This window comes from Lonchura striata, chromosome 2 (genome assembly GCF_046129695.1).
Source record: "Lonchura striata isolate bLonStr1 chromosome 2, bLonStr1.mat, whole genome shotgun sequence".
Lineage (NCBI taxonomy): Eukaryota > Metazoa > Chordata > Aves > Passeriformes > Estrildidae > Lonchura > Lonchura striata.
Window position 1 is genome coordinate 41,826,745 of NC_134604.1, and position 12,983 is coordinate 41,839,727.

The window sequence follows — 12,983 nt, forward strand, 5'->3', positions numbered from 1 at the left end:
CTCATTAGTATTGTTTCTTTGTTTGCTTGTTCTTAATTTTTGTGGTATGTTGTTTCAGTTTTGAAACTACTTCTGACATATTTCCATTGCTTATAACCTCACAGTTCACACAGTTCACACAGCTTAAAAAAAAGTTTCTCAAATTTAGATCACTCTCTATCCTCCTATGATTCATCTATAATTTGAGTATTATAGAATATATATAGTATAATAGTATTATAGAATAATACTATATATTATAAATATTAGTAATATAGAGCTATTGTGCTTGTATTTTGGGATCTCTGTATTATGACAGTTTTTAAAGCATTATTAAGCATCGGTTGGTCTTTGGCATAGGGCAAGAACAGTTTTCTTCTTGCAGAGCATCCATGAATATGGATGGTCCATTGATAAGTTGCCTGGAAGGACACATGAAGACATAGTTTATATTCATCAAAAGACTTCTTTTGTGTGCTATACTGTCTGTACACATATAGATTTGCATTATCAAGTTACAGTGGAAATTGTTTAAGGCAAATCATGGTCATTTATTCCTAAGTGTATTTTTTTAAACTTCATGAAGCTTTTGTGGATATCAAAATGTTAATTCATAAAAAATATTGTGGCCTGATTTCAGACTGCTTTGATCAGTTGATTTCCTGAGAACCATTTCCCTGTGAATTTTTTTCCCTTTTATGCAAAGTGCTGCTTTATAAATGTTTCCATTGTCACTTTTTAGTGTTGTACTATCTAGCCATGTAATTGCAATATAATTTTTTAGATTTCTCAGTTTTTGTGTCCTTTCCTCATTCTTTCGGTTGATTCTTTTCTCCTGGCTTTTTGTCGGAAAGATGGTTTCTTCTTGCTCTTAGTAAGTAGTTTTTCTACCTGTTTTGACTCCTAAAAAAAACCCAAAAAAAACCCCAAAAAAACCTCAACACCACCACAGCACAACCTTTGCTCTGCACAGTTATACATGTTTGGTAACAACTTCAAATCAGCTTTAATGTTCCCTATAATTTGATGTTTTCTTTAGGTAACAAAAGCTGCAGTGGATCCATACAGAGCTTATCTTCAACAGATACCAAAGATACACTAAAGGGTCCACCAAATCCTGATTTGCCTCCCAAAATGTGCAGGAGATTAAGATTAGATACTGCATCAAGTAATGGCTATCAAAGACCAGGATCTGTGTAAGTCATTAAGACCGTTTGGAGATTTGTGTTGTTACCGTATTGCCTATTATAAAGTGATTGCAGAAATGTTTCTAAGTAATTGAAAAAGTATGCATGAATGTCACCCTGATTCTTAAGATTTTCTAAAGCCTTCTGAGTTTACATTCTGTTAGAGAACTTTCCCACACAATTTCTATAAACAATATATTGTTTTGCCTTCTTTTATGGGGGTGGAGAAACTTGATGTACTGGTGGTTTGTCCAACGTCTTTGGAGAGGTGGCCCGTTCACTCTCCAATCCTATGTCACCTTTGGGAAAGTATAAAAGTTAGAGTCAGAGAATAAACTTCATTCTTTACCTTGCAAATAGCAGATGGCTCGCGTCGTGCTTTTACGTGTCCTATAGTGACACATGAATACTTGATTTTAATATTTCTCTATTTGTTAATTATTTATCTAGTTTTGTTAAATTTGTAAACAAAGGAGATGGGTCAAAGTCTGTTCAAGTCAGTTGAAAGACTACCATTGACTTTATTAGACTGGAGACAAGATAGAAATTTTTCCTAGGAAAATGATTTGTATTAGTATCTCTGGTTCTTCTGGAATTAATATTTCAAGAAGCAGAAATGCTACTTACTGTCTATGCAGTTATCTCAGAAACACCATCAGATTTTATTTGTGGAAGTCTAAAATTGGAGGAAGGAAAAAGAAAACAAAACCAGCCTTCAGCTCCAAAGTGTCTTCAGTTGCTGCATGATAAATGGTTGATTTTTAACAGCTGGGGTTTGGTTTGGTTTTTGTTTAGTTTTATTTCTTAAATGCTGAAAGTAAGATAGTTCTAAGTGATAAAGATTGTGATTTAGCCTATTGAGATTTGGGTTAATAATGTTTCTCAGTGCTTCAGAAAACTGAAAAGTCAGATCTCTTGTGCTCTGACTTTGATCCAGAATATCTCTGTCCTCATGAACAAGTATTTCCAGATCTGCAGAGCATCAAGAAGTTTTCAAATACTTCACGATATCATTCAGCCTCTCCACTTTGTATCTGGAAGGGATCACTGTCATTTCACAGACTCCTGTGTCTTACTTAAACAGAGAATTCTGCACAGGTCAGAGTTCCAGCATGATAGTGATAGACTTTCAGTAAAAGCATTTCCAATATATCTATTGGCCATCCATTAATATAGTTCTAAACACAAGATGTTGAGGTTTCCATTGGGAACTCAGCATGGCACTGGAGCATGTGGGAGTCTGTTGCCCCAGTTAGGTTACATCCTTAAAAATTCTGGTGAATAGGGATGTAAGTGAATAATTTAAAAAAACAAATTCAAATGTGTCCATGTCTTTAGATGATTAGAAATTAAACTAGTGTGTGTAGTATAAACCAAGGCTTTGCATTTATTTTCAGAGTGGCTGCAAGAGCACAGTTGTTCGAAAGTGCTGGTTCACTTAAACAGGTTTCTTCAGGACGGTAAGTGCTACAAACTGTTTAACATTCTGTAAAATTCTTTCTGTTTTGCTGGCTTCAGAGATTGAAAGAGAAGTGTTGGAGCTTTGTTCTTTTGGACAACATCATGTGGCATGTGAATTTTTTTTTTTGTTTACTAAGCTCATCCTTTCTTCAAAAGAAAGCTAAATTTCACAGAGAACCAGAGCCAGTCTGGTTATTCTATTCACCTGGGGGAATTGTGAGAGAGGCTCAGGTCAGCTGTCTGCTTAATGACACAGAAACAAGAGAAAATTACCACTATTTAAATTAGGACGAGGGTGCTGTACTTTCTCCATACGGCTGTTTGTATGGAATGGCTTCAGCAGAGTAGCAAACCTGCTGGTTTATGGTAATTTGCTCATATAGGCAGATCTGGAATAACATCTACTTTAGAAACTTCAAGATTAACTTGATCACATTTTCTGTCTTTACCATCACACCTTCCATGCCTTGGTGTCTGTCTGGAGAAACTGTTGACCTTTCTTCTTGATATTGTGCAGCAGAAAGTATTGGCATTTTCTTCACAATTGTTTGCATTTATTTCATGAATTTGATTCAACTTTATATTAAATGAAATTAGAATGTTCTAGTAAGTGTCTAGGAAGCAGTATATTCTGTACATTAATATTCCCATTACAATTAATAGACAAAGCAGATAAGTAAATAGATATATGAAAACATCTGTCTTTCTTCTCACAGTCCCAACTTTTCAAATTCTTTGAGACAGAACAGAGATTTGCTCACTGATGAAACCCACAACTTACCAGAACTGTTGAGCAATGAAAAAAATATGTAAATCCATGCATCCAGAAATAGTAGCCAAAAGTAGCAAAATATAAAGGAAGATGCCAACATGCTGAAATGTGTGGCCATGGAATGTGTCTGTCCTCTCTGGCAGATGTAGCAGGGGAGGGAAAAAAGCTCTCCTGCAAAGGCCTACTGATTTTGTGAGAGAAGAAGCTTTCGGGAATCAAGGCTCTTGTTTTGTGTAGTACCATGAACTGTAAGATGAACAAAAAGGAGGGTGGCAGAGGAGGAAAGGGATGTGAAAAGATCAGGGCAATAATTTAAGGAAGAAAAGTATAAATGAAGGGTCTGAAATGTTCTTAAGCCAGTGCCCTAAGTTGAAAGCAGTGACTGCTTCACCAGTCCTGCAGCATTTCATGTTCAACACTGTTCCATTTCTTATTTTGTATTACTTCCATCTTCCAAACTCTCCCTTGTTGTTACTCCAGAGCCTGTGCTACCTGTATCTGTATATAAAAAGCATGTAAGAAGCAAAAATCTGACAAAGGAAAAAGTAGCAGTTTGGTAATGGATGTGGAGAGGGGATAACAAAGCCGAAAACACTGAAAGGCTGAATAGCTCCTCTACTTCAGCCTTCATAAGAAGGCAGAAGAACAACAGGAGCAAGGAGAATGGAAAATGAGAGGTTAGCAGAGAGAATGTGGAAAAAATCAGAAGTAGCTCAGCTGTTCTTACAGTGCTGCTTAAGTCTGAGTATGATTTTGCAATTCAGAGCCAGCTATTATTTAGCTGCATTTGAAGGCTAAATTCAACATGAAGGCTGATTTAAAACTGCAGAATAGCCTTTGCTGCTTTTTTTTGTTTTGGTTCGGTTTTTTTTGTTGTTGTTGTTATTTTTGGGTTTTTTTATTCTGAATTACATAGAAATCATGGTAATTACAACTGATCATTTAGTAGAAAGGCCTTCTGTGTTCATAACTCTGCAAACCAATGAATATATGCAGGGCCAAGTACAAGTCAGAGAAACTATTCTTAAGCTGCCTGGTTTGGTAGTGGAAATACTCAAGTCAAGACACTGTTGGACTATATCCATGGGTAATTTACCCTGTTATGATAAATGTTAAGCTACTGCTTACCTATGCATTATAGAATGTAACTTCATCCCTGCTTGAAGCACCTGTTACCTGTTGTGGTCTTTTGCACTGATGGCAGATCAAAAGTACCTGTATGGTTTTGCAGTCTCATGTTGTTTTCTGTATTCCAGAAGGTAATTCTGCACTTGATATTTTACTGCCACAGTGGTCTGGTCCTACTTATTTCCTTCTTATATGCAGTGGTTGCAACCCTGCTTTCTGACTTTGTATGATGCAACAGGTCTATGAGTTGTGTGTCCTCTTTTTTAATGAGTTATTTGACCTGTTTTCTCTCCTTGCATACGTGAGTATATGCATCTGTAACCCTAAAGGGTTTTTCTAGTCAGAAAGACAAGAGACCACAGTACATATGTTAGGATTGGACAAGGAAGACCAAAATTTGATGCCCTGTCCAGCCTGTGGTCTCTTTTCCCAGTTACAGTTGCTTTGACTTCTGTCTTCCTATTTCCTGATTTGAAGTTTATTATTCATCAGTCTCCCTCATTAAGGTATTAAGCTACTGTGTACACTGAGATCAGTCTTTGTGGCTAATCTAGTATGCACTTGAAAGAGGGGAAGGAGCTTTCTTACTATTTTCACAAATGCTGCAGTTAGATAAGTCAGTCAGGCCTGCGGTCTGTTTTTTTCAGCTTCTGTACAGAAATGCACCAACACATCATCTCTGACTCTTCTTATTCTTGACTTTGATTTAGAGGTACACAAGAAGTCAAGTTTCCTAAAGTGAGAAACTGCATTAGAAGAATTTTCATTAAAAAAATGGGAAGGAGTAGGTGACAGCAAAAGGCTCAACCTTCCAGGAGGATCTCTAGGTGCCAGGCTGGGGCTTGAGTAAGAGCAGACTGATGTTTTGAAGCCCTCTAGACCCATGCTCCCTTCCCAGCCATATGATTAAATATTATTTTCCAGTCATTCTTCTTTTTTTATTTTCTTGCTATATTTTGCATCCTAAACCACCTGGAATGCCTTGCTCAGACCAGACCAGCGTGTTTTACTCAGGCTTGGTTTCGAATCTTCCATCTCCAGGGCTTTATAAACCTTTCTTCTGCCTGTAGGATAATATTAACTGGTGACTCATCTGAGAGAGATTCATATGCTTTTCCTCGTTCATTCCTCTTCTGGCTTTGTCTTGCTAGACTGAAAAGTCATTAGGGCAGAAGCATAGTTTTAAATCTTGTTTATCTTTTGAAATAGTTATTATTGCTATTATTATTAGAGCCTCAGGTATTGTTGACTGTGGGTAGTCAAGCAAAAGAATTTATGATCTGATGTGTACTGATGTGACTGCTAGTATATTTATCATTATGGGCTCAAAACAACCATAATAGGAAGTAAGGAAATGGAAAATGCATTTTTCTCATCTGGAATCTACACAATAAGGTCATGGAACAAAGGAACTTCTAGGAAATGTAGGTAACATTTTCTGAAGTTGCTTTTTTTTCCTCTGCCCTAAGCAACATGAATCACACTATATGTGTCCATCCACTCTCATACCCTTTTAAAGGTTCAAGTGAATGATGACAATGCTTATGATGTGGCACTGTTAACTAGTCTATCACATAACTCTTTTGTCTCACTACTTTGGGAGAAAGACATGATAGATTACATGCCACTTGCATATACACACTCTCAAAAAGTATGCAGAAAATTTTAAACTTCACCACAGATCACATAGTGGGTCATTGAGATAAATCCTGGCTGGAAGGAAACTTCAGTTGGCAATTCCCTATCATATCACACAAAGGTGAAATAGTCAACAAGTTCATCTTCACTTAGTGTAGTGTGGATTTAAGGAAATTCAGAAAAATTGGTGGCTCATGTGAAGTTGTTCTGAGTGTGTAAGTTAAAGTCAAGGTATTAGGTGAAGTGCAAGAATCTAAAGAGAACTCCTAATTTCCATCTTCGTGTTCAAACCTTCATTTCGTACTTTGCAGAATCATAGTGCCAGACCCCAAAAGGTGACTTTTTCTGTCCTCCTTCTCTGGGACTGAATCATTACTCCATTTTGTCTCATGTTTACTTTCTTAGTATTATTTTCCTCTGTAGACCTATTACCAATAGTTTCTCACAGGTCAAGTTTTTAGACCTCTAATGACTTGATGATCACTTTTGAATTTGTTTCCAGGAAATCCATGGCTTGCTTCAAAAAGTATGCTCATTTCAGTATTTATTTGAATGGCAACTTGATTTTAAAAGTTCCAAATTGTATTCCTGTTTAAATATCTAAGTGGGATGTCAGTCTCTTTTCTGCAACAATATGCTTGTTAACTCCAGTAAGCTTGAAGTTATTATCTACTATAATTCTACTCCTCTGAACTTCTGTTTAATCAGTCATTATCATATAGCATTTGTACATCTCCTTATTCCTATAGTCCCCAGGTTTTAATTTCCTTTATACCTTTTTCCTTGTCATCTCATTTATTGCAAGCCTGTATTTTTTTCTTTCAGACAAGCAAAAGCCATGTATTCCTGTAAGGCTGAGCATAGTCATGAGCTGTCTTTCCCACAGGGGGCAATATTTTCTAATGGTAAGATTTGTTTTACATTGCCTTATGTATTAAAAAATAACCTATTAAAAACTGAACTGTATCACAAAATGGGGGCGTAATTCCCTTTTTAGCTCTCAGGTTTTGTCCTGATTTTTCAGTTGCTGTTGATTAAATACCATCTAAATAAATGTTTGTGGCATGTGTGGGGTTTTTAACAGTGTTAAAAATTGTATGGTTTTTTTTAACAGCGTTAAAAAATGTATGTTTTTTTGCAGTGTATCCATCAGTGGAACCAGGCTGGTTAAAGGCAACTTATGAAGGGAAAACAGGACTAGTTCCTGAGAATTATGTTGTCTTCCTCTAGTAATCTTTAGTGGACAGCAATATCTTCATGGTATCCATGGTAACAAATAATAAGCACTATGATTTTTATCTGACACAGATATGGGATCAGCCCCTTAGCTGAGTGATAGATTTCCTTCAGATGCTGCAGCTGCAGGTTACAGAGCTCCCTGCCAACGGAACAGAATGTGATGAAACAGTTAACAGTTTCTGTGCTGAGGATGGTACTCTGTTTAAATAACTTCCATTGTTTGCAAAAGGTTGTTCTGTTCTTCTTTTATGGGTAAGGAACACTAGAGCAATAAAATAAAAAAAAAATTGCTATTTAGCTGCAGACTTTCAGGTCCGAGGATGTTGCTCACAGAAATGCGAAATTTAGAGGCAATGCACTCTGACATTTCTTGTAATCTATGATTTTTAATATGGAAAATCGTGGACTTTTTCATAATGTAAGTACTGCTTCTATTGTGATCTGAATTCTCCCTTAGAAAACTTGATTCTGAAACTGATCCTAATCATTTCAAATAAGAAATGACTTTACCATAAATCAGAAGTTGTGACTTCTGTTAGTCATTGAGCTACAATACAGTATAGAATTTATACAGCTGATAGTATCAGTTTATACACTGCCTCTGCAGTGAGTGCTCATTCAAAATGTGATATGTTTAATGAATGTTTCATTCAAATACTTAGTAGATTTCTTTCCTACTTTCTGTATCAGCATAGATAATATTAACAACTTTTATTTCTATGATAATCATCATCTGGAAAATATTCTCTCTGTGTCCCAGAACATCTGTAGAAAACAAGGAGATGCTGAATCTGGACTGATTGGTAGTCTCGTGAAGTGAGCAGTAAAAAAAACCAGTATGTTTTGAAACCTGAGATAAATTGTAATTCATTCTTTTTCCATTGAAATTAAGACAAATGACCTGTGAACTAGCCAATTTTATAAGCTATGAATGCTAAAAGCTCAATGTAGCAATTAAATTACTTAGTGTTATTTCTCTGACTTCTGGCAAAATATTTGACAAAGACTCTCTCTTTTCATAGAATAAAAAATCCTTACTTTTCAAAGGTGTTGTAAAGATCTATTGATTGCTTCTGGTAGGAGTGAAAACAAAAAAATAAATAAATAAAACCAAATCAAAGAAAACCCCTGAAACCATAAGTGGCTTTCTCAATCTGAGCAGTTTTCTTGTATACCTTAAGGGAAAACATGCACTGCTTGCTTAGCTACTTACCATTCCTGATTGAAAACTGTGACATTTAACTTCCATCTTACTATTTTTTCAACACCAGTGCTTCCAAAAGAATTCACTGGTTCATAGAACTATCTAGGCTTAGTTCCATAGACCTGTCAAAGCTCAGTTCTTTCTTCAGTTGCAGAAATCAACATACAAACCATCTGTTGATTTCCAAGTTGTACCCTGCTTGAAGAAAGTTTAAGGAAGAACTGCTGTTTAAGGCTAAAAACATCAGTAATTTTTTACCTGCTGCGTTTTTCTTTCCATAGCCTTTCTCTTGTTTAAATAGAAAAGTAAGATTCATTGCCAACACAAAGAAGCACATCAGAACTTCATTTACTATATGTAGGGCATGAATTCTTCAGAGCTGGATTTCAGGCTGGTGGCAGAGCCCTGCAGGATCTTCTAATTCAAGTATTGAGTGATGATCAGAGAAAGAGACAAGCTTGAAGAACATCCTGCCAAAAATCGTCTTTTCATAGGGGGAGTCTGAGCAAGACTGGCTGCAGGCAGTTGGTGACAGACCCCATGCATTAGTGACTGAGTGCCCTGGGTTCTTTCTTCACCCTAAACAGTTTTATTAATCCCAAAACATGTTTCACTTCATCTTAAATCCAGACTGTGCCCAGTGCATTGTGATGAAGGGTTGTTCCAAATGGCACTGGTAGTGAAGGCAGACAAGGGTGTGCTCATCTGGTTTGCCCAGAGCAGAAGTGAAAGGAAGTAAGGTCTTTTCTCAGCCAGTTGAATCTTGCTTCATTTTAAGGCAAGCCAAGTTTGCTTAGTCTAACCTATGCCTAAGACTGCCTTTGCCCTGAGAAGACCAACATGATTTTGGTTGTGTTTTTGCTGTATTTCACAATTAAAAAACTATAGGCTGCCAAAAGGTTTGCCTCTGGTGACCTTCCCAGGAGAAATGGTGCTGCAGGCCAAAAGGAGCAGAAAGGGAAGCAGAACTTTGAGCAGAGGCTGGGAGCCCAGCATGTCTCACACAGGCAGAAAAAATGCAGTGATCAGGGGAAAAAATCCAGGGAAAAAATCCTAGCCTCTGTCTCTTGCATGGGGTCAGTAGCAAACCTGTATTGAACATCCTTTGATGACTCCTCATACTTCTTAAGGGCAATTTAATTGTTGTGAAATTCTTGAGGAATTGTGAAATAGAAAATGTAAAAAATGTTTGCTCTTACTTGCTTTGTTCTAGCCTGATTTAAAAATAAGTGGGGAAAAAAAACCCTAAGCTTAGGTAATTTCACATCCCTTGTATGTCTCTCACAATTCTCCAGTACTGTGTTTTGAAAGCAGCTGATCTGAGTACATGCTAGAGAAGTCAAAGATGCTTATTTCATCTTGTAGAAATAAAGAAGTCAAAGATGTTCATTAAAAATTTTGTAAAACTGCCAAGTTCAGTTACAGATTAATTTAGTAGAGCCTGTGAAGGCTGAGGGGAAGGTTGTAGAAAGACCTGGAGGAATCCCTGTGAAGGAGAGGTGTTTCATGTGTTTCCACACATTCATCTCATATTAGACCAAAATTAGGATTGGAGAAGACAACTTTATAAGAAACTGGACTCCATTCATATGCTGCTCACAAAACAAATCTGTATTTTCCTCTGTAATGCTCTGCAGTTTTGTCAGGCTCTTCTTCCAAACTAGCCATTAATAATTTTCAAGTCATTTACCTTTAAAATGGCATTTCCATCTGAAAAATGTGATGTCTATTCTTACTTACAGTTAGCCACTCACTCTCCAGGAGTAGGGATTTTCATTTTGGGAACTCTGTGGCTTTTCTTGTACTCTCCTCTGTAGCACTTTCTGTATGGTCTCACTGCTGGGTTGTGGGTGCCCCAGCCCTTCCCTGCCTTTCAAGAGGGAGTTTATCTCTACAAGGAGCTGAACAGTGAACCAGAAAGCTGAGTAAGTAGGGGTGCAGAGACCGAAGTGGGGTAAGGGGCAGCACCAAAGCTTCTCTAATGATGATACTCTCAGGCCTGACCAAAAATCTTTTCTGATAATAGCAAAGAATCAGAAATCCGTATAACATATAAGTGGAGATATAATATTTTGATAATGACTTACCAGAAAATTAGGCAATCTGAACTAAATTAGCTCATAGTAGTGATTTACTATTCTTCATGGAAATCAGACTCACTCTACAAGCAAAAGTTAAACACTTTTTAAAATTATTATTAATATTATTATAATTACTACTATCCTTCTTAAAAGGATGCAGCAGGTTTGTTCCTAATATCACTGTAGAATTCATGGTAGACGTTACATTGTTGTTGTTTGTCTTCTGAAAATAATGTCTGTACCCACAACATATAATTAGCCATGTTTTTTTTTTGTTAAATCTTTTGATACGTGTTGCAGCACAACATGAATCAAACTAATAGTGTGAAGGATATATTGTATGATAAATATGTAAAGTATATTATTATTCTATATTCACACTTTTTATTAATGATGATAAAGATTTCTTTTTTTGTGTGTAATTCCTGTGAGTTCAGTATTAAAATGTCGTTGCCATGTTTTGGCATTCAGATTTATATGTAATAAAACTGTTAAATTAAACCATCGTTATCACTTATATCCCTAACTAATCTATAATATTCATTGTACAATTATTTCTGGGAAAAAAAATGCACAGATTTCCTGACCAGCACTATTCTATAATAGTAATAGTAACTTATTTTCCTTTTATATATTTTCTGGTGCTAATCTCTGTTCTTTGCCTATAATTGGATTGAATTGTAATGTGCCTTTAGGAAAGACATGTTAGGAGAGGAAAAGCTGTACAATTCTGCAGTTCAGAGCAGTAATTACAACAACAACAAAAAAAGCACTGTATGGCAGTAATTGGAATTTTTTTTGTTAACTTTTCTCCCCTGGCCTATTTTCTACTTAATAAGATTGCATCAGAATAAATAATGAAACTAAAAAGAACAATTTTGGCTTGAGCAGCAAGAAGAGAAATCCCAGTTGAGGATCACATCCTCCAGACTGGGATGGATCTTCTCCGCTGATGGAAACTCTCAATGTTCTAGTGAAGTCAAAGACAGACCTTTGGCAATTTATAGTGAAGTTTTGTTGGCCAGAAGCCCCTAGAAAGGAGATGGAATATTCTGCTAATGGTATAATCCATGATTCTGCTTGGCATTGTCCTTTCTTTCAGCAGAGAGGCCTGGATGAATTGTTCAGTGGCAGAGACAACCTTGGTCTCTCTCTGGCTGGTCTCAGAGGCCTGAAGATGGTGCTGCTGCTGAAGCCCATCCAGCTGCTGCTCCTGCTAAAGTCCACTGTCAGTCGGGCTCTGTCTGTACCTGTTGGGAAGTCTCTTCTCTTTTGGTTTAAGATTTTTCATGGGCTTTGGGAGTTTGCTTTGTTTTGATTTAATAAGGTGCTTGGTATCCTAATTCAGTCACTGAGGATCATATAGGTTCTTTAATTGTCCTGTGTGTGGCAGTGTTTAATAAGCCATTAGATTATTCTTGTTTTAAGTGTAGAGCACAGTGCTCCAACCCTTGGACATCTCAGCTGAAAGCTGTTTTGCCTCTGAGCTTTCTGCAAGTGTTTTATTGGGAATTGTCATCAAAGCTCTGGCACTAAAGATAGCACCATAATCTCTGCAAGAGTTTCTCTTGGAGCAAAAGGCAGAACAGCTGAACAGGGCACATGGATAGTTTCAATTTTCAATCATATTTATGGCAATTTTGAAGGTATTAGCGTTTATAGGGGTTACTTTAGATACTATATGGTATTTTAATAGGAAAATATATACAATCAATAACTATATCTATTTAATAAAGTCCTACTAAATTATCTTACTGAACTCTCTGTTTATTTTGTAGTGTGGTTTCAATAATTATCTGCACTCTGTATATATTTACATGTAAATAACCAGCATGACATGCATAAGCTGACTTTGCAGACATAATTCTATGTTGTACTTTACACTGTATTTCAAAAATTTGAACAAATGTTTTTCAAAATAAAAATCCTTTATACACAAACTGGTTTTTTATTTGTTTTAAATTTGGGTTCTGGTTCAGCTTTTCTTTTTTCCAAGTAATAACACTTTGTTTCTATTTCTATCCATACCTGCATTGTAGAGTAACATTTCAGCCCTGAGGATGCTTTACGTAGATGGACATGTAGACGGACAATAGTCTGTCATGCACTATCCTGATCACATGGAATTCTCCAAAGATGTGGCTTTTGAGGAAAAGAAAATGACAGCTTTGGATGATAGGTAGCAAGACACAGAGCCCTAGCATGGCAGAATCTCGCTGATGAGGTCTTTGCCTCTGGAATTCAGCAGGTAAATGGGCTCGTGGGAGGGCCTTCCATGGCTCCATTCCAACAGC

The 12,983-nt window shown here is 36.6% G+C and overlaps 1 protein-coding gene across 3 annotated transcripts in view; it reads left to right on the top strand.

The window, feature by feature from the left end:
* Window positions 1-12,629, top strand: part of ARHGAP42 (Rho GTPase activating protein 42) — a 139,135-nt gene extending 126,506 nt beyond the window's left edge. Inside the window, exons 21-24 of one of the 3 annotated variants that reach the window (XM_021529328.2) lie at window positions 1,019-1,175; window positions 2,564-2,626; window positions 6,991-7,070; window positions 7,307-12,629. In XM_021529328.2, the coding sequence (XP_021385003.2) occupies window positions 1,019-1,175; window positions 2,564-2,626; window positions 6,991-7,070; window positions 7,307-7,395 (389 nt within the window). In that variant the 3' untranslated portion in view covers window positions 7,396-12,629. The remainder of the gene's footprint in view (window positions 1-1,018; window positions 1,176-2,563; window positions 2,627-6,990; window positions 7,071-7,306) is intronic. The other 2 variants (XM_077781342.1, XM_021529329.2) reach the window with 2 other exon arrangements.
* Window positions 12,630-12,983: the final 354 nt, after the last annotated feature.